Source organism: Andrena cerasifolii, chromosome 11 (genome assembly GCF_050908995.1).
Source record: "Andrena cerasifolii isolate SP2316 chromosome 11, iyAndCera1_principal, whole genome shotgun sequence".
Taxonomy (NCBI): domain Eukaryota; kingdom Metazoa; phylum Arthropoda; class Insecta; order Hymenoptera; family Andrenidae; genus Andrena; species Andrena cerasifolii.
This window is the reverse complement of record NC_135128.1, coordinates 5,968,711-5,994,288: the sequence shown is the minus strand read 5'-3', so window position 1 is coordinate 5,994,288 and position 25,578 is coordinate 5,968,711. Positions and strand designations below refer to the sequence as shown.

The window sequence follows — 25,578 nt, the reverse complement described above, 5'->3', positions numbered from 1 at the left end:
CGAGACAGAAATGATCCTGAGATTCCTGCCACCTGTCCAATTACTATCCAAGAAACCATCGACTGCTTGAACCGAGCGACAACACTGGCCGCGCTCCGAAACCGCGAAGAAGAACGGAGATGAAAGGCGCCACAGCACCCTGCTCGATATTCCGCATTCGAATGAGCACAGGATCGAACTGCAGCCGGGAGAAGGGTCCGGGGATCGAGAGCAGGATGAGGGACTGGGAAAAAAAAGGGGCAAGGATAATACCTAGGATAAGAAAAGGCAACGAACGTGCCTTTTCCGTCGGCCATCCGGCGACCTGCAACGTCAACCGGGTCCAAGTGGGGACGGGTAGGAAAGGGCAGAAGAATGGCGACCAGCGGAGCCTCGCGAGCAAGAAGAGGAGGCACGAACGTGGCTGCGTGCGGAGGAACAAGGACAAGCCTTCGTTTAGAAGGAGAGGAGCACCGGAGGAGAACGGTCATTGCCACCACCTCACCTCGAGCCGGTGCTAAAGTCCCCAGCACGAGGTGTATCCTCGACCCTGCCACGGTCTACCGTGCGGAATTGTCCTGTAGTTTAGCCTGGCTCCGTTCTACTCGGCCATGGTGGGGCCTTCACGAGCGACGATGCGCCGCGCCGGGATTCGTGCACGCGGACCGTACCCGGGAGTACCTAGATCGGGAGTACGGTGATCCAGAAGTGGCGAACCACGCTAGGATCACCAACAAACCAGTTCGAACGGTGCGAGCCGCCGCGAGCAGGTCGAGTTCCGTCGTTCGCTCGTCCGTTCCTACCGTCCGCGTTCGTACCGTCTACCTGCAGAGAGACCTTCGCGCGGTCTCCACGTTCCTCCTAGATCGCGAACGGCCTCCTTTTCCGGGCGATCTCTAGATCCCGCCAGTCCACCGAGATTTCGGCTACGAGCCGGTCGCTGGCCTGCTCCGTCGATCGATCGGGCCGCGGTGTCCTTCCGGGCGCGAAATTGGAATTCGGTCGAGCTCTACGAGTTCAGCGAATTCGCGCGGAGGCTCGGTGGTTCGTCCGAGGGGTTGCGGGTGAATTCTCTCGGTGCTCAAGGACTTTCGTCAGCAGGGAAGGGGGGGGTGGGAGGAGATATTCCGGGCTTGCTGGGGGGATGATGCCCCTTGGAGCCTGACGGCGGACAAATCCTCATCGTCGCAGTCGCTCTGTCGCCGGTATCAGTCAAGGTAAGGTTAACGAATCTGTCTCAAGGCTCCCGACGAAGAAGAGCCGCGCGCAGCGCGTCGGACGGACGTCCCTCGCTTCGGTTGGAATTACCTATTAGCGCTTCGCGATCTTCGCTTCATGAATGTTTTATGATATGTATTTATAGTGCCAGGCCCGTGCTGCGCTGGTAATTGTATACTGATACAATTAATCAGCTACTTGATAGACCGCACTTTAACGTTACGCATAAAATCTTCCACCTTTTCTTCTTTCGCGTGCAAATCTACGTTCCGAACGGACCCGTCGTTGTTTCGCCGTGCGGATGGCAGTAATGAGTCTGAAATAATCGGAGAGGCGTAGAACGCCAAGTACGTTGGTAAGATCTGGAGTTGCGGCAAATGTAATGTAAATAAATGTAGCACGGAAGTATTTCTCATTTCTCTACCCCCCCTCCGACCCTGTGCTAGCTCGTTGCATAATTAACTCGAAACGTTTGCAAGAACTTGTTAGCGGAGGTATATACATCATCCGGCATGGTTGAAGGGAATTTCTGAACTGGTTGCCAGTGATTTGCCAAAGTGAACCGTATGTCGTTCACGAGTAGCGGTACCCCTCGTTCCTTTAAGCAGAATTCAAACTTTCACGAACGGCCGCGGCCTTAGTATGAGTGTCATTCTCTCGATGACATCGCTTCGTTTCGTATGTGATTCACGAGCTGACCGGGAACGAATTCGATGGAGCGCATACCGCACCGCTCCTCTCCGCGTTTCTTTCCCTCGATCCTAAGCAACGTTTCGCGATCCAGGCGGGCGATTAAAGCATTCGTCGAATAAACGATATCGATAGATTGTTATCGGGCGATTAATAAAGGAGTGCAATCGATTCGGAATGATTAATGCCGTCTAAGGATTTCCACTCGGAAGCAGTAACCTTGGCGGGCAGATAACCCGGTTCGTAGATTAAACCAAAAGTAATTAAGAGCGGGCTGCTAAGGAATTCTACTCGGCACGGCCGTCTCCCGATTTCCAAATGGCTGTTTCATTCCAGTGTACCGTAGTTCGGCGCCAACCCACATGTGCGCCTCGCATTAGATACGTGTGTACAAATGAAAGTGGCTGGTACCGTTACCACTTACGCACTGCGTTACAACAAAAGCTTTTCACGTATAGGAACACGCGTCTGCCTATCGGCCCGCTTTCGGCTTCGACGTTTCCAACCGCAAGTCTCCACGATTGCCGGAAAAGCTTCGATCGCCAATTAAAATGCGACAGGTATTTAAGAGGACAATTCCTAGGGATCGAATGCCGCTCCTTCTGGAAGAGACTGTAAAACAGAGCGCTGCGAAAACGCAGGGAAAAGGAACAGTTCGTTTGAAATCGGGGCGGGAGAGATAACTGTCGCCTAACTAATCAGAGGCAGGAAACCAGTAACCTGACCATCGACAAGCCAGCCAGGCTCGCGTCGACATTCGTTGCTTCATCCACCCGAATTCCTGCCTCTGGGTAACTGTAACGGTTTTTATCACTTCCTCAAAGGGGAGGAGCGAGCGCGCACTGGATGAGATCATTGCGTCTCTTCGGACAGACCGAAGGAAAACTAGAATCGCGGGCCTGGATTTTCATGGCGAAACTGGGCCACCGCTTCCTCTTCGTTCGCGGCGAAATAAGACGTTTCGTAGATCTCTTATTACGCTCTGAAGTCACCGCTCTCGACTAGAAGGGATCGAAAGAAAAGGGAGAGAGAGAGCGTTTGAATACCAAGATTGCGAGAGAATCGAAGTGGCACGTTCTTCGCATCGAAACGGCGATCCAACTGAATCTGAACTGGACAGGATGTAACGTTACACCCGAATTCTTCCTTCTGAGTAACTGTAATTCGGTTCTTGCGCGATGAATATCGGATGGCCGTGGCACGATATCGCGGCGGCTTTGCACAGCGACCTTAACACCGTCGGTAAAGGTAAAGGGGAAATGATACGAAGAAAGTGCCCGAGCGTCTCAAAGAAAATGGAATCGACGTCGGGACGAGCACAACCGCTTTTGCGAATCCGTTTCCCTCCATCTTATTGCTGCTTTCGCGTAATATTGCACTCGAGATCCCGCTGAAAATGAATCCCCGTTCTCATAAGGTTATTCACTCAACCTTTCCTTCCCCACAACGAGATTACGGCTGTCAACGTTCCGCCGTGTTCCCATTGTTGTCTTCAATCCGTAATTATCACCCTTTGTGTCGCCGCATCTCTTCCGCCGGATTACTTTCTTCTCGCTATTCTCTCCTATGCGGAAATGTGCTCTTGATATCATCATTATCTGAGAATATAGGTAAGTGCCTGGAGTGGTCATTATCGAACAGCAAAAACTGTAAATTCCAATGACTGGCTTGTACTTAAAAGCTTGAGGGGATATTCTGATCTGACGGGTAGATAAAATCGATTTTTTTTTGTATTTTCTACTGGTACATTATATAATAATAAATGACTTTATTGCACCATTGCAATTAAAATTACAATGGCGAGTAGGCGAGGTTCAGCATTAAGGGGAGGTTCCGGTCTAAATGTCGATTTTTTTTTATTTCATTTTTCGAATGTTCAATCTTTTAGGAATACGTGTTTAAAAGGATTTGTTGGAATTCGTAAAATTCCCGAAGTTATAGGCATTTGAGTAGCGGCAAATGCATGGGTAACACCCGGCCACTCGGCACTCACGTAAAACTTTAAACGCGTTTTTCTCGAAACAGTGTTTTCAAAACGGTGGGCGCTGTATCTCCAAAAATTATTATCCGATTCGACTGAAACTTTTTTTATTTCGAAGAATATACTTCTGGCTATGGGTGGGGGCTAGAAAAAATTACAAAAAATTAAAAATTTATGATTTTCAAAGGCGTTGAAAGGACGAAAAATACAGGGAAAAGTGATTTCAAACTTGAAGTGTCGTTATTTTCTAAAAAAAGGCCTTTTTGTAATTTTTTCTAGTCCCCCCCTAGACAGAAGAATAATCTTCAAAATAAAAAAGGTTTCAGTCGAATCGGATAATAACTTTTGGAGATACAGCGCCCACCGATTTGGATCAATTTTTTGACGCCTTGACTTTAACGGCTACTCAGGGCTATCTGCAATGGTTAATTATAAAACAAAAAATATATTTCTATAATCTAAGACATCCTTAATACAATGCAAAAAGTCCCATTAAATTATATATAGTAGTTTTCCTTTAATTAATTCCTAAATATCACCTATTTTTTTGGGCTCTAGACCGGAACCTCCCCTTAACTGCTGCTCTACAACCTAACCTAAAAAGTTGTTGGGAGATAAAAGAAAAGGAAAGAAAACAAATGGACTAACATTAAATACAATAAAATAAAATAACTAGGAACAAGATAAGAATAAGAAAAAGCCATTTACATAGGGAACCGTGAGGGGATGAAAGAACAAGCACTCAGCTTAAATGAAGCAAACGATAACAAAGAACGTATATTAGACGGAATGAGGTTATAATAACAGGAAGATATGCAGGAGAAAGACGCAATATATGGGTAATACGCGTGCAAAAGGATTTCTTCCAATTCGTAATATTTGCAGAGTTACAGGGTGCAGAATAGGTAGGTACACGGCGCGCTCACCGAGCGGGACGGGCGACGCGTAACAGTTTTGTTCCTGCAAGTGTATTTCGGCAAAGTTTCGGCGGACTGTTCTTTCTGGGGGGATTGTGCATTTTTGTGCGTTTTAGGACACAAAAATCGACCGTTTGGTTACACAGAGACTGTTACTCAGGGTTCGGCGGAATTAATCTGCAGACACACCTACAGGAGGTGGTTTCGATTTCCTCGAAACCATGTTTTTCGAATCGGGGGCCATGCTATTTCAAGATCCAAGTTTTGAATATATTATCAGCACACGTGTGGCTATCGTCCCTACCAGAATTATGATAATATATTTTCTTTTTAAACTATCACAGACCTTTAAAGCTGAAAAAATATGCGAAAATCGAAACTTAATTTTCAAACCGCCGCCATTTGCTGAATTTCCTATATTTTTATATCACTCTGGTGCCGACTATAGCCAAAGGCATACAAATAAAGAATCTCTTTACATTCTTTGTTTGATCGACAAAATGAAATTTGTAAAGATAGTTTAAATATCAATGAGCACGTGGCAATAAACTGAATAATAATAAAATTGATGGGTTCTTTGTAAAAAAAAAGCGGAAACAACGCGACGAAAACGCCTCGTCAGACCAGAATACCTTAATATAACTTCCTGTTATGGTAGCACTTAATTGCAGGTGTATTATCTCGGATTCTTGTTCCCTAATGTTGACAGGAAATGTCGACTATAATAAAAATATAATCTGACAACACGACGCTTGATCGATGAGTTGTGTAACATACCTGAAACACCGATATATCATCCGTATCGCATTTCGTTCGCGATTTCAACGAATTTTTCACTTTCGCAAGGCTCTAAAATTGGAGATGACAACTCGGGAAGACGGGAATTGGTCGAAGAAACGGCTACTTAGTTCCCGCGTCAGAAATTAATTTTAGAATCGCGTAATTGTCTAATTGAAGACCTGGGACTTCCTAGGCCCGCGGGTCTCGTGGGAATCTTCTCAAGTGTACTCATAAAAAAGATTGGCATTCTCTTGGAGAGCCGCCTAGGCTAACGTTACGTACGATTTATTTCCTTGCACCGTTTCAAAACTCGTCTTCTCTCCTCTTTTTTTTTCAGATGTGGGATCGACGAAGACAAGCCTGGGCCGTGGTTCTTCTGGGCAACGTGCTGATGAACACCGTGATCGCTTCCCCGATCTACGTTCCCCAATTTGTTCCAGGAAGTAAGTCCCACGACATTCTCTCTGTTCCCACGTAACGAGAACGATTTACGGGCGGTCTCTTTAAGCGGCCACGCGAAAGATCGTTAAACCTCTGTCCTTGGAAGCGGTCGTCGAGAGATCTGTGCACCCGAATTCGCCTCCTCGCGACTCTCGGCCTTCCCCGAGGTGTCAGCTGGGTAACGGATCGGTACGCAAATACTCGAGATGGGCAGGGCAGAACCTGTACGCATCCCTTCACCGTCAGCGCGCGCGTACGTGCTCCTTTTACCTGTGTGCGCCGCAGGACGACATTGAACCTACCTTGGATTCGAGTCCAAACGGAACGTGGGCGGACTGGTCAGTTTTCTACAGAAGTAGGTCAGCCCCGGTCATCGGCGCGCACGCGACTTACACCGCCGACTTTTCCGACCTCGTCATCTTCGTTCTCATCGGCATCCCAATCGCTTCATCCAAACAGGCGGAGTGAAATCACCGGTCACAGTGACCACCCCCTCGATTGTCACTCTCCAGAGTGTGCATCGCGTCGGAGTTGCTGGTTCGACCAGCAAAAGTTTATCCGCAACTCAATTCCGCGACTGCTGAAATCGCAACAGGGTCATCTATGCATAACAGAGTTCGAAAGCCATCTGGACTTGTAACATTCAATAACCCTTTCTTATAGATTTTCGTGCGCTGCAAATGAGCCCGCAAACCGTTTGTCGCCAGCACCTTCGGTTTTTGAGAAATTCGATTTTGAAAAAAAATACAAATTTGAAAATTTGAACATCTTTCGTGTTGAAACAGTAATAGTTATTCGGTTGCTTGTTGCGTGAAATTATTCTATGAACCCTACCGAATACAATGATATAAGTCACTAGTGCATTATGAACATTTAAATATGTTTAAACAATGATGGAAGGGAAAGAACGCCCGAAATGCACCCATTTTTCTAGACATCTTTCAATTTATTTCCAAAACTAAGGGTCTAGGAGAAAATCTGACTTCTCCACGCGATGCAGCAGACATTTTTCCTTCGGTAAGCGTCAACAGCAGTGGTAAGTCACGTTTTGTTTTCAATACAGAAGCGAAATAGTTTGGCAAAACGTGCGCCGTCGACAGTGGTAGTCAACGGCGGCGCGCGAGCCACTGCCGCTCACGGAATCGCGTAACACGCGTGAGTACCACTGTCCGCGCTGCACGTTTTACCAAACTATTTCGCTTCTGTATTGAAAACGAAACGTGACTTACCACTGCTGTTGACGCTTACCGAAGGAAAAATGTCTGCTGCATCGCGTGGAGTAGTCAGATTTTCCCCTAGACCCTTAGTTTTGGAAATAAATTGAAAGATGTCTAGAAAAATGGGTGCATTTCGGGCGTTCCTTTCCCTTCCATCATTGTTTAAACATATTTAAATGTTCATAATGCACTAATGACTTATATCGTTGTATTCGGTAGGGTTCATAGAATATTTTGACGCAACAAGCAACCGAATAACTATTACTGTTCCGACGCGAAAGATGTTCAAATTTGAAAATTTGTATTCTCTCCTTCAAAATCGAATTTCTCAAAAACCGAAGGTGATGGCGACAAACGGTTTGCGAATTCGTTTTCAGCGCAGGAAAACCTATGAGAAACAGCTAATGTAATGTTAAAAGTCCGGAAAAAAAGTCAAATTTTGTCGAACTGTGTAATCGACACCTAGATCGATACGGCTGCCTTTCGACTAACGCTTTGCATTGGAAAATCGCTGGCGTTCTTTCTCGGATGTCGCGGAAGAATACTTTCCTACAGTCAGTGAAATCCTTTCGTACGGGTATCCGCGTGGGCGTGCACGCACACGTTCGCACGCTCGGTATGGCGGCCGCTGAAATTCCGACAACCGCGTAATGGAATCGGCAACTTTCTTCCACGACTATGACGCATACGACGCTTCCGCTAGCACACATTTGCCACGCGGAAGAGCAACGAACACGTACGGACATTTTGGACACGGGGGAACTGACCGACTGACCTGAAACCTGGGGTGCCCGGTTTGTGTATAATTTCACGGTCGATTTTCACTCGCCACGGACGTCAACCTTCGGCTGCCGTGGAGGAAATATAAATATCCCGAGAAAAATGGCCCGCGGTTACTGGCAGCCGAAGGCCCTCGAAAATTTCGCCGCCATCGCTTCCAGGTAGTCGCGCCAGTTTCCCATTTGTTAATTACGAAGGACAACCCTGTCTAGTCTTTCTCGATGCGCGGAACCTCGTTTAAAGCGCTCGGAGAAGGTATCAGCGCGCAGGTGTGCCTGATCCAGCGCGATAGCTTCTCGGTCAGGTATGTCGATTTAATCGCGCGCTCGGCCAAAGAGCCTTGGAATGCGCGCGAAGGTTTCGTTGGGTAGCCAACGCGAGACAGCCTGAAGAGAAGGAGTCGAAGAAGCCGAGATTGTGAGGTGTCTTAGAGGGAAACGGGCTGTTACATTAGGCTATGACTGTGACCCACTTTTGGGTCGGGCAACTAGCTCATACATCGAAACTTAACGGTACCGAGATGCTTCGCCTTGGCTGACATCAATTCGTTCTTCGATAACGCCGGGCGTGTACTATATACATTATTTACGCTCGGTTGTCGATCGGAGATCAACCGAAATCTGCCCAGCGGATATCGATCGGGATCCGGAAAACAAGCGTATCGCGACATACCGTAGAATTACCCGATGCAATATCGATCGGCATTGATCTGCTGCGTGTGGAATAATTTGTGAGTGGAAGAGAGAAAGGAAGAGAGCAGGGAACAGTGTCACAAATTTGAAGGGAATTCGGTAGGCCCGGGAACACGGTTTGCTCCGCTCGTCGTCTCGCTTCTCGTTTCTTCTTAACCGTAGAAACGCATAACTGTACCGGAGGGGCATATGAATCATTGCCGAAGCGGCCTCAGCCATTCCGTTATCCGTCTTTAATATTCGTCCAGTTTTATTCACAGATATTCGTGTCCCTTTTAACAAGCTGCTTGAATCCTATCGCAGCGATTACATCTGTCAGTACTAGTTGCACAACGGGGCGCGTAATTAGGAGCCACGTGCAGCCCAGCCTTTCTTTTGACACGGTTATTAATCGATTGCACTGTTCCACTGTCTTCCGTCATCTCTGACAGGATCAGGGTGGCACGCGGGCGGACGATTAAGGGGAATTAGACAGGATGACGGTAGCTGCTGGTCCAAGTGCCTGCATATCGCGAAGGGAGTATAGAACGCGCGCAGGGGTAACTGGGGGAGGGATTCTCGTGTCTGCGGGAGGAGAACTCGATGTTACTTGACTCTTCAAGAACGTGACGTCACAGGATTATTCTTGAATTACAAATCAATGTTTCTTCTGTTCGCAGGTACGGGAAGGAACATTAGAAACTTGCCGTGCGTGTCACGAAGAACTGGCGAGACCGGCGTTTGCATGTTCGCGTTCACATGCGCCAAGGCGAATGGCACGCACCTCGGCACCTGCATCGATCGCTTCTACTTTGGTAGCTGCTGCAAGATCGACGAGGAGCCGGAAATATTTCCTCAGGACAACAGCATCGACGACGGACCACCAGCAAGGCCGTTCGTTACGACCAGTGGGCCCATCGAGAGCAACGACATACCCGAGTACTTCTCAAGGCCGAAGCCGATCAACGAGAAGAAACCACCTGGGACGCACATCGTCGAGGCAAGTGCATCGCGATTTTGTCTTCGATCAGTTCGATAACCTTACCCTTCGCTGTTTCATTTTTATCCTACTTTTGTTTCTTTACAACTACTCAGGAGACAACCGGTACCTACATCACGCAGAACACTCGCGCGCCATCGACGATCCTGAAGGAACCGACGAAAGTCGTAACGAAAAAGCCAATAATACTGACTACCGTCGAAACGACCACGCAACCGGTTCGGTTATCGACCTTCCAAACCGTGCAGGATTCACCCAAGGAAGTCTCGAGCACGGAGATTCCACTCGGAATCACCACCGGCGTTGCTCCCACCTCGCAGAAAACGTACAGCACGGTGACGGAAGCCACCAGCGCCAAGAACGCCACGAGCATCGCGAGCAAACCTTCCACGCTAACCTCTTACATCACTCAGAGGCCGTCGACGTTGGAAACCGTGACGAAAGTGCCATCCGTCACGCAAACCTCTGCACAAACGACTAAGCCAGTCACCAAAAAACCGATTCAGCCGTCCACGTCTCATAAACCAACGCGTCCAGCGACGAACAAGCCGAGTCACTCGACCGTGCACAGGCCCGTAGAAACAACGACGCCCAAACCCCTGCCAGCGAGTACCGAAAGAGCAACCGAGCCGACAACTACGAAGATCGTGTCTACTACCACCCAGAGGATCGTTCCTGCCACGAGGTTCCCGCCGAGGAACACGACTACTGCGAAACCATTCACCCAGTCCACTACCAGAAGACCCGTCAGCAGCACCAAGAAACCAGCGACCAGCAGCAGTACAAGACGACCAACGGTGACAACGAAGCCACCAACTTCACCCGGGAAAAGACCCAGCACCGTCACCAAACCACCCACGAGCCCCAGTTTCAGTAGCGCATCGTCAACGACTACGAAACCGCTTGGAACGTCTGTCAAGGAACAAGCTACCACCGCGACGACCACGGAGAGGATTTCATCGACAGGTACGAGGCCCCTGACTTCGTCCTCGGCCCTGACGAAGCCGACGACTCCAGTCACGCCGAAGCCTGTCCAGAAGATCAAGCCTACAACGGCCAAAACAACGACGACCGTCAAAACAACGACGACGGTCAAAACAACGACAGCGATCAAAACAACGACATCCAAGCCATCGACCGCGACTACTTCCAGGCCGAAGCCGACAAAGGCCAGCTCGACTACCGCGCAACCGGTACTTCAGACGGGGCACACCACGACCACCGAAAAAACCGGACCTCTGTCGTCGATTAATGCCTCTACCGTTGCCATTACGAAACCCAGGCCAACGGTAGAGTCGAAGCCCACGAAACCATCGAGCCAAACCACTGCTAAGCCATCCACCACGACACCCTTGGCAACCTTCAACTCCACCGTGACAGACACCAGCCCTACGTCCGTGTCCGACACGACTACGACGGGCTACGTTGCTTCGACGAAGATGCCCGCGGTTAATCAGACTCTGGATGACATTTCGCTGACAACGCATTTACCTGGACTCGTTACGTGGACGTCCAGCTCGGACGACACGATTACCAGGACGCCAGAGATCTCTTCCACGGCGCCCACTCAACCGGGTGAGTTGATAGATGTAATTCTATTGGACGGGAGTGATTGGGGCGAACGGTCGATTGATAACGCTAGCCCGTACATCGTTGATCGAGTAATTTCACCCACCCATAGCCTCGCGATTAATCGGCGGTTACGCGTGACTCTTTCCAACGACTATAGGCGGCTGATTTGCATTTTCCATTCGCATGCTAAGCGAAGACCGTTCCCGCGGCCGGCTCGGTGAAATCGAGGAAAACGGATGGCCGTTGTGCAACGCGACGCACTTGTCGTCACTAGGAAATCATCTCGGCGGCGATTCACGTCGGGGGGCACGCCTCCTGCATTAACTAGTATCCACAGAACCGCGAAAGCTTCTTTGAAATTGATCGATCACGCGCGAATCTTCCTTAGTCGCACTTTCACCGGTACTTTTAAGCGATTCCTCGAATTTATTTCCCTACGGATTAAGATATGAAAACGTTTGAGGAATATCGGTTCTTGCCGTCGCGCTGGATAACCCTGTTGCACATCTTCCATTCGTGACCGTCTCCCTCACAAGGGGAGGACACTATGTAGTAGACACCGATTTTTATGAGCCTTGGCACGATGGATCTGTGTCGAAAATAAGTAAATAGGTGTCCGAGCGTTTTAGCCAATAGGTGTTAATAATAGAGATATTGACATGGAAATTATTAAAAATTTCATAGTGGCCGTGGGGTTTTAGTGGGTAAAAATCCCACAATACCCTGACGCCCTGCGGGGATTCCCCTCTGAAGGAATCGGGGTGCCTTTTGAAGATTCCCAAGTTAAAAAAAAAATTATAAAAAGAAATTATAAAGTTTCTTTTTAACGTGGAGACATCTTCAAAACGCATCCACGGATTTTTACCCACTAATAACCCCACGGCCACTACGAATTTTTTAATAATTTCCAAGTAAATATCTCTATTATTAAGGCCTATTGGCTAAAACGCTCGGACACCTATTTACTTATTTTCGACATAGATCCATCGTGCGAAGGCTCATCAAAATCGGTGTCTACCACGTGGTGTCCTCCCCTTGCCAGTGTTATCCAGAACGCGTGGTATCAATCGCGACACCCTGTACATTGTTCCAGAGTGTCGATACCGAATACCGTAATTTCTCCAGACAGGTTTGCTGCGGCGCGAAGAACATTTAATCTTAAAATAGATCGCCCGTTTGCTGTTAACAAAGAGATAGTCAGGTGGCCAGTGCTGCCGCACGCAATTTCCGCGTATGATACATTTCGCGGAATGTTCCGCATCGATTAACCACCGATCGTTGCGCGAAATTACGCGTCGCGTGTCCTTTCGCGGAGTAATCGCGCCCGAGCGGCACGTGCGGCATAGATGTGAAAAAGAATTCCTTCGGGCGACGTTGGTCGCGCCCGGAGCCGGGTATTTCATTAAGGAGGGAAAGGTCGTAGTCACTGCGCATCGATAGGAGATGAAATTCTGTTGCGCCAGAACGGTTGTAACGGTTTAAACCGTCCACCGTAATCTTTCCTCTCGAATGCTTCACGAGCAGCATTCACTCTTCCCCCTTCTCGCCTTTCCCGTTGTAATTTAAACGACTCGAATTATTTTCCGATAACTGCACCTTGCTCCAGTTTTCGTACCAACCAGCTCCCGATCGCTCCTCCCTTTCGCGCTTCTGCTTTACATACATCGAGCCGGAGGATTGAACGCCGCGAAGCTTTACGCAGCCGTTGATAACGCGTTCGCAACGTCTTCCAGATCAGACTGAAAGCGAATGGACGCCCGTCACTACCCCCGACGGTTGGATCATGATCCAGTCGCCCACTACTAAAAAACCTTCTCCAACTTCCCAAGAGACGACCGCTAAACCGACCTCGGAGTCCACCTTGCAACCCACCGTTTCCGGTATGCCAGTATTTTCCATCTTACAAGGGAACACGCCGAACCCGCACACGCAGATTTAGATTCTAACCGGAGAATAATAACCTTTAGGTCTACCCTGCGGATTTGTAGCGTAGTGAAAAATATTCGACGCGTATTTTCTGCTGTGAAAAGCTCACCTAAAGTGGGGGGTTGAAAGCATATTTTCTGAAATATCGTCTTAAAAAAAAATGCCTCACGCCTAATAGTTCTCGAAGTAGGGTGGATGCGCCAGTAAATGAACACGTACCAGTGAATGGACATTTTTTATTAAAATGAGTAAAATTAGTTATTAAAAGAAGCAACTAATTAATTAGATACTTCTTGTAATTTCTTGCTCCAGACCCAAACAATTTTTGCAGCACGTGGAGTCAATCGCGCTGCAAACATAATTTTATAATACTGTTCATTCATTAGCCTTAAGTGTTCATTTATTGGCGCGTTTACCCCTATTCCAGAAAATATATTTCCGGGCCCCAAGTTTAGGGGCTGCTTTTACCCCTTCAACGTGTACGATTGTCGGTAAGAGAAAATATTCCTGCCAAGTATTTTTCACTGTCCTGTGAATCTGCAGAATCTCATGAAAACCAGCGTGCCCGGGCTCGGTATGCTCCCTTGTTAGCAGCGCTGTAGACGCGCGCGCACGTTCACAGAGGCCAGAACTGTACGAATTTTCAGAGAAACCTACGGCAGAGTCTGCCACAGAGCACGTGACGAAAAGGCCCACGATACTGACGACCTTGTCCACGATCGCGAGCGTGACAATAGATACGGAGCTGCCCGTGCCGATGGAGACTCTGAACATGTCAGACTACAAGCAAGGTGAGATTCTCAATCACGCTTTATCTCTCTTCTACAGGTCGCACTATAAGCGTCGCGATTCGTGCCGAGAAAATCAGGCGTTCATTCATTTACGCCAGAGCCACTCCACTTCTTCTACAACTACGGATATACGATCCGTAGTCGATAACACAGATATCTGGGATGTTCTCGAGTCCGTTATATAGTTATCAGAGCCGTGCGCGAGAAGTCAATCATCGTAGTTACGTAAAAGGAAGCGAATCGCGTGTCGTCGAGCTGACGTTTCGTTTCCGTCGATGATCCTATCGGGCCTGGAGCGAGACGCGTCGAGAGGCCTGCCGACGTTTCAGTTTATAGCCCGCGAACGAAACGAGGAACGGTAAAAAAAATCAATTAGAGCCGCGATGAAAAAGGAAGAAGTTCGGAAGGGGCGCTCGCGGTGATACCGGTTCATCCAGTCCGACAAATGTAAAAGGCTGGTTCTCCAAGATGGCCGTCTCATACTTGAAATCGTTCAAGGGCTTGAACTCGACGATGCTTATTCTTGCAGTGTGCGGCAGAAGATTGTTCCCGGAGTCCCGAATCGTCGGCGGCAACCGCAGTTCGTTTGCCAAATGGCCATGGCAGGTGAGTGTAATAGAAAAACCATCGTATCGCGTTCCCTCGTCACCGCTGACTTTCGCGTATTACTCAACGATAAATAACTCGTATTCCTTCATCGACCTGCGTCACGCGTTCCTTCTAGACAACGCGGTGCTCGTCTACGGTGAATTCTTAGACACCCAAGCGCGTCCCGACGCTGCGCGATTGCTGTATATCCCGCCAGGCATGTCGCGGCGTAGTTCTTCGTTCAACGAGATGAATGTTTTCTTTTCAGATCTCATTACGGCAATGGAGGACGTCGACGTATCTGCACAAGTGCGGCGCGGCTTTGCTCAACGAGAATTGGGCCATAACCGCAGCGCACTGCGTAGAAAAGTGGGTATCGTGTTTGTTATCGTAATGAACTTTCGATCGGCAACGAAACCCTTGTTTTTCTTCGGTAGATTAAATTCCTATCTTCATCGATGCGAGCACTAAACGCACTTCGCCGCCACTCTGCCGAATAACATCATTTCTGACGCTTTACTCCTTTTCCATGCCCCGCAGCGTGCCGCCCAGCGATCTGCTGCTGAGAATCGGTGAGCACGATCTTGCGAACGAAGACGAGCCCTATGGCTACCAGGAGCGAAGGGTGCAAATCGTCGCTAGTCACCCGCAGTTCGATCCTCGGACGTTCGAGTACGATCTGGCACTGTTAAGATTCTACGAGCCGCTACTACCCTTTCAACCAAACGTTCTGCCTATTTGCCTGCCGGACGACGACGAGAGTTACGTCGGACGTACTGCTTATGTCACTGGCTGGGGCCGACTATACGACGGTATTAACCTGCCCGTTACTCGTCTCGTCAGGATTAAAGCAACATGCTGATTGAAAGTTTGATTCGCAGAGGGACCGTTGCCATCCACCCTGCAGGAGGTAGCTGTGCCAGTCATCAACAACACGATGTGCGAGGGCATGTACAGGAACGCGGGATACATCGAGCACATTCCTCACATTTTCATTTGCGCTGGCTGGAAGAACGGTGGATTCGATTCCTGCGAGGTATGACATCTTCCGTGATTGCCGAATCTCGATTGGGGCGACAAAGCAGATTACTGTGACTGTCAGGGGCTTCTGCCGAAACTGAAAATACCGGTATGGCATCGGTATTTCTCGGTTCCATCCTCAAAACTTTCATAGATACCGAAATACGCAAATACCGGTATGACGTCATACCGATATATGGAAATACGGGAAGATTGACCTATATTTACCGGTAATTCTTTCGGTTTTCGAATTTCATTACAGTTTTCAAAATATTATTAGACAAGGATCTATACGGCAAACTAATGTATTGGTATTTTTATGAAAAGATATTACGTTACGTCGGTGCTTTTACAGCTCGGATTAACGACGGTTGTAAAGGTATTACTTTAATCTACCATGCCACCGAAAGAAGAACCGGAAAAATACCGGTGTTTATTTCGACTTCGGTACTTTAACGATTTCGGTATTCCTAGCTTTGTTGACGTAATACTGGTATCAAAATGATACCGGTTTGAAGTCCCAGGTAACTGTCGCGATGTTTTAATGAAAGTAACGGAGGGATTCACTGTGTTCTCGCAGGGCGACAGTGGAGGGCCAATGGTGATCCAAAGGGCGCGCGATAAGCGATGGATCCTTGCCGGGGTGATCAGCTGGGGGATCGGTTGCGCGGTACCGAACCAGCCAGGCGTCTACACTCGAATCTCCGAGTTCCGTGAATGGATCAACCAGATCCTCCAATTCTAAATACGGCCACATTGTCTTGGAACGAGGATTTGATAAGAACCACGCCATGGGACGCGATTCGAACGCCCGTTTCGAAGGAGACACGACTCGTGTGTAATATATATATATATTATATGCAAAGAAGAACGTCCGCGCAATCGGCACTATGGTAGGAACCGCTGTATCTGTGCAATACTTCCCGCGAGGATTACAGGCGATGTACGAGAAGGGTAGCTTATCGGGCATCGCGCGCGACGTATGTATATGATATATTAAGAAGGCATCCTTTACGCGCGCGTTAAGGCTGTGGATCTTTGTTACATCAGCGGTTTATCGCGTTCCCACTCTGCGCGCAGCTTTTCCTGCGAAACGCTACGCAGGAATGCTGGCGGCTCACTAATGCCACCTTTCACTCGTGCCACAACTGTGCTGCAATTGGCGAGCCGGACAAGCCGACAGACCAGTGTTCTACGATTGCGAGCAGTGTTGTTATCATGGACGCTGGGGGAACAACGATGCACTGCCCCGGCGCTACTAGCTTAATACTCCGACCAGATCGTGTTATCAGCACGTCTCGATGGACTCGGTTCTCTTGTCTAGCGAGAGGTATCATCCGAGGATCCTCGGACCGACCGACGATAATCAACCCCTTGTATCCTTGATTTTCCATCGAGAGCAATTCAACGCTTCTATTCGATTGAAAAGGAAGGAAACAATTGACTTTCCATTGATAGAGAACGAATCGAAGCGAATACCGTCGCGGGTCGATAAACTACCGAGAGTCGTGAGAGATCTCGCTTGGCATGGTGGAAACGTAATGCTCCAAGGATCGACGAAGGCAGCCTACCCCAGGATTTTTTCGCCCCTTCGAAGCCACCCTCGCGACTTCCGACACGCTAGCTCTCGTAAGCCGATCGCGTGCAACGCGATGCACCGTGCGCGTCCGTTTCATTTCCGACCACAACGCGGCGTCGTTTCACGTCGACGTCGCGAATACCAATATCGAGCAATCAGCACCGAGTACATAGTGAGTGCAGAATTATCTCTGCGGTTCGCAGTATCGCGTAATTACCGGAATTAGTTAAACTGACCTATGGCAATCGTGATTGCCGTGTCTAGCCGCGAAGTGTCTCGAGGGACTCGTTCAATGTTCTTTGATTTTTAATATTATCAGCTGCAACGATAATCGCTGTATTATTTCTTTATCGTCAGCCGAAGCGACTTGTACTTTCTTTCGCTTTCGCCGCTTTTATCGTCACGTTTATCCCAGTTATCTGCGGCACACATAATCTATCGATATTGAAAACACGAAAGTCGTTTCGAGAAATTAAATTTCAAAAGGACTCGTCACCCCGATAACCGGCTATTCTTATAATCGCTCAGACCAGATGATCGCTAATCGGCGACAGCCGATAAAGCCGTAACCTCTGCACGAATTAATGCCGCCTTATAGCGCACTCATTGTTTAAAGGTTACTTATCTGTTTCGAGGATGTAGGCTTCTAATTGATCCGAGTGCGATGGAGAGTCATGACCAATCCTCGGTGCTGCTTGCGCAACATTCCGAAAGTATCTTGCGATTTTCGCAAGGATCTGCCTCGCGGTTACTTGACTCGATCGAACTACTTAATCTCGAGCAAGCACGAACTGACTTTAACAGGTAATAGCGTATAACAGAAATAACGAAGGCTCGCGCTGAAGAATGGGGAGCAAGCGTCCTGTTATTACGCACACGAAATCGCCTACACCTTATTTAACTTAATTTATATATAAAAAAAAGATTCGCATATATGTATATATAAATATATACATATGTGTGTGTGTATACATAGATACTTGATAGCATAGGCACTTAGGTATAGATAGTCGGCCGTACATGCGGATAAATAATTTATTACTGTACGCGTTGCAGTCGGGGCTGCGAAAGTACGAAACCCCCCCGAGCTTGTAAATACTCGATCGATTAGGTGGTGCGTGTTGTACTCTATTACACACTTTGTTATTTTTTACTGTTTTACTACCCCTCGCTCTTCCCCCCTCAGTGCCTCTGTATTTACCAGTCGAGCATTAAAAGGAAAAAAGGAGAAACGGAAACACGCTGTCCCTTGTGAGAAAAAAGCCTCACTGATTACCCTGTTTGCTGAACGCGATTCCCTCGGTCCAGATTGCTTCCCCCCCCCCCCCCTGCAACCAATAACGTGGGCGTTGGTATTTGCAAACCACTCCCAAGCGGCGGTTGAAACGTCGCCCACGCCAAGCGCCCACGCGATCACCCCCGGCGGTTCAACGAAATTTCACACCTGCGAAATTTCAACATAACGGGGTTGTTCCGTTCGGCCGGACATTTCGGCAGGGCGCGATCGCTACGCAGCCGGCGCGAATGATTTAAGAGGAGCCCCGCGTGGGGAAAGACAGTGGTAAGCTATAGTACTTCGACGTCCACGATCTTTAATCGTTCGAAGGAATTTCAGAACTCCTAGGTGGTCGGGACGCCAGGAATTCCTGTTCGATATTTCTAAATCTGTCCACGGAGGCGGTACGATTCTCTAAGACTTTCTAACGAGCCTGGATATCGAGTGTGAAAAATCCAGACGAAGCTCGAATAGGTAACTATTATTATTACCGCGGAGATTTGCATAAAACAGCTTTCCCGTATCGATGCCGCGGAACAAGAGCGCCGGGCAGGCGTGATCCACTTCCAATTGGACTTCGGCTGGACGCCAGATTGTTCGCAGTGTTTGTACAATGCTTAATTGAAAGGCTTGCTGCGCGTGACACTTCAATTTCGCTAAATTCGATACAACTCCAATTGCTTGGGCAAACTGTAATCTCCGAGAAGGATTATCGAAATGGACTTTCAAATATCAAATTGTGCAGAGATATAAATAGAACCACGTTCAAAGATCATTGAGGAACAATTGGTGTGGGAATAATCGCGTTATTACAATCGGCCAGGGAAACCACAAGTTGTCCAACTAATTTAGGATTCCCTGGCTATCCGCAGGTCGCCAATTAAGAGCAACGAAGGGCAGCGCGCCCTTAATTAGTAATTCGCGGAGACAAACATTAGCAAAAACGGTTGGAGCCGTTGGCCGATCTTCCGTTCCTGTTTGCACGTTTATCAGCTGCTCGATGAGGCAGAACCGCGAGGCGCGAAGCATATCGGGTGCTCGGAAACAGGTTGGAATCTTTAATCCGTGTAATTCATGGTTACACTGGTGATACTTCCGCTCGAGTTTCCATCAACACGTGCCACGGACCAGCGTCTCACGCATTAATCATTCCCCATCTTTTGCTGCTCTTGCATTGCGCATCGTCGCGATTCCATAACGATTCTCGTAGCTGATAACCAGCGGCTCACAAATGTAATGCACGAGTTTGTACAGACTATCAATCAGGTTCCACAGCGCCATTCAAGCCGGACTATCCCAGCGACGCGATCTGCCAGCGCTAGCAAAATAACGAGGTCGATCCTTCTGTTTTTGCGATCATCGATGCGGCAGTAAAATCACCGCACGTGGCGTTCGGTAAGCAGCCGTGCGAAAAACAGGCGCGGAATGATGGATGCTCGTCTGGCCTAGAAAGTATCACGGTTTTTAGACTTTGTTGAATGGGGCAAACAGATCGCGTCGCGCCCAATTTGTGCTGTGCTGTCGCCGGGAATGTAACTCTCTCTCTCTCTCTCTCCTTTCACGCCATTTCATTGGCACGTGAATTTTTCAGAGCCCGCGCTCCTACCTACCCGCCTTCGATTCTTCCCCCTCGCTATGAGCCCAAACCAACATCCACGCGACGCCTTCCGAACGGTAGAACACCGCGGATTCTTGCCCACTGTTCATGTAACGACACTTGGCGCGGTTCAAAGCGACTGGAAAAAGCAAGTGCACTCCAGGCGTTCGCATCGCATCTGCGGCTTGGAGCACTCGCCGGGAGGAGGTAAAAGAAACGACGGAAGCTGTCTGGAGGCATTTAACAAGCTGCTCTTTTCGTTAATCCTCGCCGCAGTTCCATACAGGATGACAGAAGCGAGAGGGGTGGGTGTCTTAAATATCTTTAGGATCGCTGCTACCAAAGGTGGATAACGATAAGCTCGAAGAATGGCTAGATATTCGGTTACCTCGCTCCATTATCTCTGGCCGCAAACAATTACCTTTTATCGCCGTTCCACGCACAGCGCGCCCCGGCAAGGTAATTTATCTTAATTCCACGGAAAAGAGTAATTTAAATACCTGCCCTCCCTGGTGTAGTGTAGCCTCCAATTGGAACGGTAATAGAATGTAACTGTTACAAACCGCATGGAGTGCCAGCGTACCGATGGATGTCTCGAGGAGCAACAATCTCGCTCGTAATGGCCCTCCTGGAATTTATACACCCTGAAGCTGCGAGGGGCTCGCAAAGTGACGCGTTCGCGCGGACCTTTTGCATTCCACGGCTGGCCTAACGAAAACGTAAACGGGAGAGATGCTGGCCACGGGCCCGATACGCAGATATCGAAAATGTCACGGGCGTGACGAGCCATGGGATGGATGTTACTGGACCGGGTTAAGTGGCTTTGGAGAAAGCCAGCTACCTCCGCCTTTTCCTTATGAAGTCACGAAACCGCGCTGCTACCAGTCATAGTAAACCATCGACGGCCTTCAACCGTCGCTCGTGTCGTAAAGGATGCAAATTTCGTGGCCACTGGAAGAGGCGACGGAGCTCCACCACACCTGGAAGCCTGGCTGCGGTTCGATTAGAAAGGTTCGACCGCACGATCGCTTTCTGGCCGCTGATACTGACTTTCAAAGCTACCCAGCTTCAGCCCGACGTCAGCTTCGATTAAGGGGTCATGCTCAGTCAGGAGGCCGAAAAAAGGGTGCTCTTTGGAAATTTTTTACTCAAAAGCTGTAACACATTTCTCGAAAAAACTTTTTTCCTTTTAAGGATTGCATCTAGTACCGTGCATCGTAATTTTTTTATTTAATAATAGTTATCAATAACTAAGTTATTGTCCATCACTCGAAGGTTCTCTAAATAAAAGGCTTCTGCGGTGACCACTGCTGCTCGAATGTGGATCATCTAAAATAAAAAATTCGAAAGAATTTACTTGTTATATTATATTATCTAGTATTTGGACGAAGGATTTCTTTATCCGATGCTTAGTTTTCTTTTAATTGACGAAAATCAGACACGATTTATGATAAGATTTTAAACTTTTAGTTTAACCATCAGCCATTTTTTCCCAAACCAATATTTCGAAAAATCCTTCGTTTAAATACTAGATAATATAATATAATAAGTAAATTCTTTCGAATTTTTTATTTTAGATCGACTTTCGAGCAGCAGTGGTCACCGCAGAAGCCTTTTTTTTAGAGAATCTTCCAGTGATGTACAATAACTTAGTTATTGATAAATATTTTTAAATAACAAAATTACGATGCACGGTGCTAGATGCAATCCTTAAAAGGAAAAAAGATTTTTTGAAAAATGTGTTGTAGCTTTTGAGTAAAAAATTTCCAAAGACCACGCATTTTTCGGCCTCCTGACTGAGCATGGCCCCTCAAACAGAGCTGTAGGCTTCGAAGCAACTATCTTGTGTCTTGTGCGTGTGAGGAGCAGGAATCGAAAAATTTATCGGTTTGCCTATGGAAATCTACTTGGCGAAATGAAAGCGGCAGCTTGCGCATGGCGTTGCAATGTGGCATGCGAACAGTGCGCGGACAAGTGGTACGCACGAAGATAGGAAGGACCTGGTCCCGGTTAACGCGAGCGAGATAGGGCGTCGAGGACGAGTTGCGTCGGCGCTGGCACGTCGCTGCGCCCTGATCGATCAACAGATTTAATTCGAATCGCCATCAGACTCGGGCAGGGTCATGGTCTGGCCTTGGTAGCGCGGAATGACGTCCCTAGCACTTTGTTACCGCCGTCAGCCTTGCAACTCGTTCATTCAGATCCGCATGGGGTGATTATTGACTGGAGGGATCTGCGGAAAAGCACGTCGCACTTTCCACGGCGTTATCAGACCAGCCACGGCAAGCTTCGGAAAGGGAAAGCGTGAAAATGAGTTATCGCGCATGTGGAAGCCCGATAAGGTGGTAGGAGCAACGGTAAAGAATAAAATTATGCGCGCAACGTGAAAAGACGCGGCTAAATTCTGACCTAGTTTTGTGAAGCGTGTCCTGGGTCATGACCATCGATTGTTTCTCCTCGTTCTTTCTCGCGAGTGGCTTCCCATTGGTTATGGGGCCGCGACCTAAATGCCTCGGGATCTCTCCCTGGAATTAGACGCTGTAACGATCGAGGGAAATTTATGGTGTCGCGATACGCTGCCTGAGAGACTTTTGCTCGCCGCTATCTTCCCTGATAATCGATTAAGGGGTAATGCCATTGTAGAGCTCGGAAAGGCAGCCTGATTTTCAGAATTTTTTATGCGAGTATAGTGAATGGAATACAAAATTTGTTCGAAGGCCTTTATTCTACATACCTTGAAGTATGATCACAATTTTTTAAAATTTTTTTCATACCAAATGGCGGCGCCAAAGCTCAACAGAAGAAGCTTCTTCTGAAAAACAGAGTTCCGCGGCCGGAAAGATTTCTCCTTCGATTTTTGACCTAGAACAAAAAACCGAAAATTGTTGAGTTCTGTATAAGATTATCTCGGGAAGTACACGAGGAAATGAAGGAATTCTGATTTTTGTAGGAATGGTGCGTGATTGAACAAAACACGGAACTGCCACACCTCGAAATTGTTGAAATGTTTTGTTCAATCACGCACCACTTTTACAAAAAGTAGTATTTTTTCATTTCCTCGTGTACTTCCCGAGATAATCTTATATAGAACTTAAAAAAATTTGGTTTTTTGTTCGAGGTAAAAAATTGAAGGAGAAATCTTTCCGGCCGCGGAACACTGTTTTTCAGAAGAAGCTTCTTTCGTTGAGCTGTGGCGCCGCCATTCTGTATTAAAAAAATTAAAAAAAAAATTGCGATCACACTTCAAGGTATACGTACAATAAAGGCCTCCGGACAAATTTTGTATTCCATTCACTGTACTCGCTTAAAAAATTCTCAAAATCAGGCTGCGTTACCGGGCTACAGAGTGGCATTACCCCTTAAGCCCGCGTAGCAAAAGTTCTCGCGTCCTTGCGCACGAGGATCCTTACTATCCTCGATCTTGATTTGCACGGAAGATCCCTCCGTTCGAATGGACTCCAATCTCGAGGTGCGACGAGCGAAAGAGGACTTTTTTCGATTTCCCTTCGTGAATTCTTCGGTGTTTATTTTTACGTAACAGCGGTTGTTTCTTTCACCGCTGGCAGCGGTCTCGTGAGGTAACAGAAGCAATCTATTCGACGATCGTTACACCGCAAACAGTTAATTGCCATAACGTTAATTAAGAGAAACGTGGAAAATGTTACGAACGCTCGTAACACCCGCGGGTAATCTTCGCGGATTCACGAAGGTGTAAAATCCATTTAAAGACGGTCGAGCTCTAACCTACTTGCTGAAAGTCACGATCACGGTCAACATTTGTACGTTCTTGCGAGGAGCGTCACGTTCCGAAGCAAAGGAAAAGAACCAAAGAACCCACCATCTATACCCATCGCCTGGAAGATTAATTTCCCATGCGGTACGTTCGTCGTTTCTTCTCGGCAATCAATATGAGCATTACACGCAGCGTAACTGTACAGACCGACAATATTGTACGCAAGCATCTCGTCGAGCTTAATAGGGCGCTGGCACGGCAATACGCCAGTTTCCTTCTTAATTCTTCTCAGCAATGATTTCTGCGTCCTCCGTTCTCGATTAGAAATCGATTCACCCGACAAGGATGGTCAATCATAATCGCGAGCGGGGTGTTTCCGAATAAATGGGATGCCATCTCGATGACAACGTTCAGCCGGGCGCTGAAAGGTACAGGTCCTGACCCACTTGGAACGAGTCACGTTCGCGATCAAGGATTGAACTTTACCTACTCTCTAAAGGTACCTCCACGCGCTGCTAATCTCGTCTGGAGGCGTAATTCCGAAGGATCTACTACCGCGTCTACCGCATCTAAGGCTGTCGCGAACTCTAACGACAGCACAAAGATGTTGGACGAGATCTTATCCGGGATTCTTAGTCGCGAGCCACAAGGTGAGCTCAAGGTACCGTAAAAGATGGCCTGGCAAAGTTTGACACACTTCGCCACTCTGACCTCGCGAGATTTCGAATCGTCGCCTTACCGGGACACTTGCAACGCAAACTTCCTTCCAGCGAAAGCAGTGGTCCCGAAGAAAGCTTTCCCGCGACGGACTATCCACTCCACGGCCGCATTTTCTTTCGCCACGGAGAACTATATCATTAGAAGCTCGCAACGGTGTCACGGGCGCGATCAAATAATTAGCTCGTCGATACACCGGAGCGCAACGAAATTTCTACGTAATTATTACGTATGCAAGAATATGCCTCGTCAGCTTCCCGACACCTGCCCGCCGATTCGACGCGATCAGTAATTATTGGCATTTCGCCGGGGCGATGTTCACCCCTTGTCAGTTCTAAGCAATAATTAATACCCTCCGCGGACGGTATCTCCATATCGGGATCTTCCCTTTTCACCGCAACCTCGCATTTAATCTGTACGCCGAGCGTTGCTCGTTTCTTCGGCTCGTGCACGTCACCGATAAAAATGTTGCGAGACCTTTTCTATGCCTTCCATCACTCGATCGTCGGCGAATAGTGTTTTTAGGTTGCAATTATGGATTTTTCAGGCGGCACGCGTTCGCGATAGGACTCGTCATAAGCAGTTGACATAGATTGATGCTCTGACTCCGAAATGAAGTGAAATTCGATCAATTGAGATTCTCGGTCGTCTTCTTCCCCCGTTTTTTTTTTTCACGCAAGTTTTCCTCTTGTTCCAGTTACGGGAATAACATTTACCCGGCGCGATGCGTGAAATATCGAACGAGCGTAGACTTACTTATTATCTTCATTTCTGTTGCTCGCCGAGCAATATAGAAAGCCCCCTCGTTTGCGAACGTTAGATAACGCCCAGCGAAAAAGTCCCAGGTTAATCGAAGACATTCGTTAATTTCCACGGCTAACGAATGGCAGAAATATCATCGAGGAAACTCATTAGCCTCGATGAAAGTTGGCTCGAAGGTGTCCAGCGGGACTTACTTTTCCCCCGACGCCCTGCTTAAATATGCAGAAAAATCGCTGCGAACGAGCGAAGTGTAATTGCGAAAACGAGAGAACAGGAACCCCGTCCCTCGAGCAAATAGAAATCTATTTACCCTGAGAGTTTCGAAGGATACCAGTTACTCAAA

At 48.0% G+C, this 25,578-nt stretch overlaps 2 protein-coding genes across 2 annotated transcripts in view; one reads left to right on the top strand and one right to left on the bottom strand.

The window, feature by feature from the left end:
• Window positions 1–25,578, bottom strand: part of Npf (neuropeptide F) — a 58,662-nt gene that overhangs the window by 10,935 nt on the left and 22,149 nt on the right. The window lies entirely within an intron of this gene.
• Window positions 1,132–18,299, top strand: Np (serine protease notopleural). The gene is made up of 11 exons (XM_076823220.1): window positions 1,132–1,196; window positions 5,903–6,008; window positions 9,355–9,674; window positions 9,770–11,249; window positions 12,980–13,126; window positions 13,820–13,963; window positions 14,493–14,569; window positions 14,820–14,920; window positions 15,092–15,363; window positions 15,433–15,587; window positions 16,152–18,299. Exons 2-11 carry the CDS (start codon window positions 5,903–5,905, stop codon window positions 16,314–16,316), a joined length of 2,967 nt encoding a protein of 988 aa, XP_076679335.1. The 5' UTR covers window positions 1,132–1,196; the 3' UTR covers window positions 16,317–18,299.

What these genes read in the sequence shown, in the direction of transcription:
- Np (XM_076823220.1), top strand. Translation starts at nt 5,903, where the DNA reads ATGTGGGATCGACGAAGACAAGCCTGGGCCGTGGTTCTTCTGGGCAAC. An exon ending in TCCCCAATTTGTTCCAGGAA is followed by an intron (nt 6,009 to 9,354) that starts GTAAGTCCCACG and finishes TTCTGTTCGCAG; the next exon opens with GTACGGGAAGGAACATTAGA. An exon ending in CTGGGACGCACATCGTCGAG is followed by an intron (nt 9,675 to 9,769) that starts GCAAGTGCATCG and finishes ACAACTACTCAG; the next exon opens with GAGACAACCGGTACCTACAT.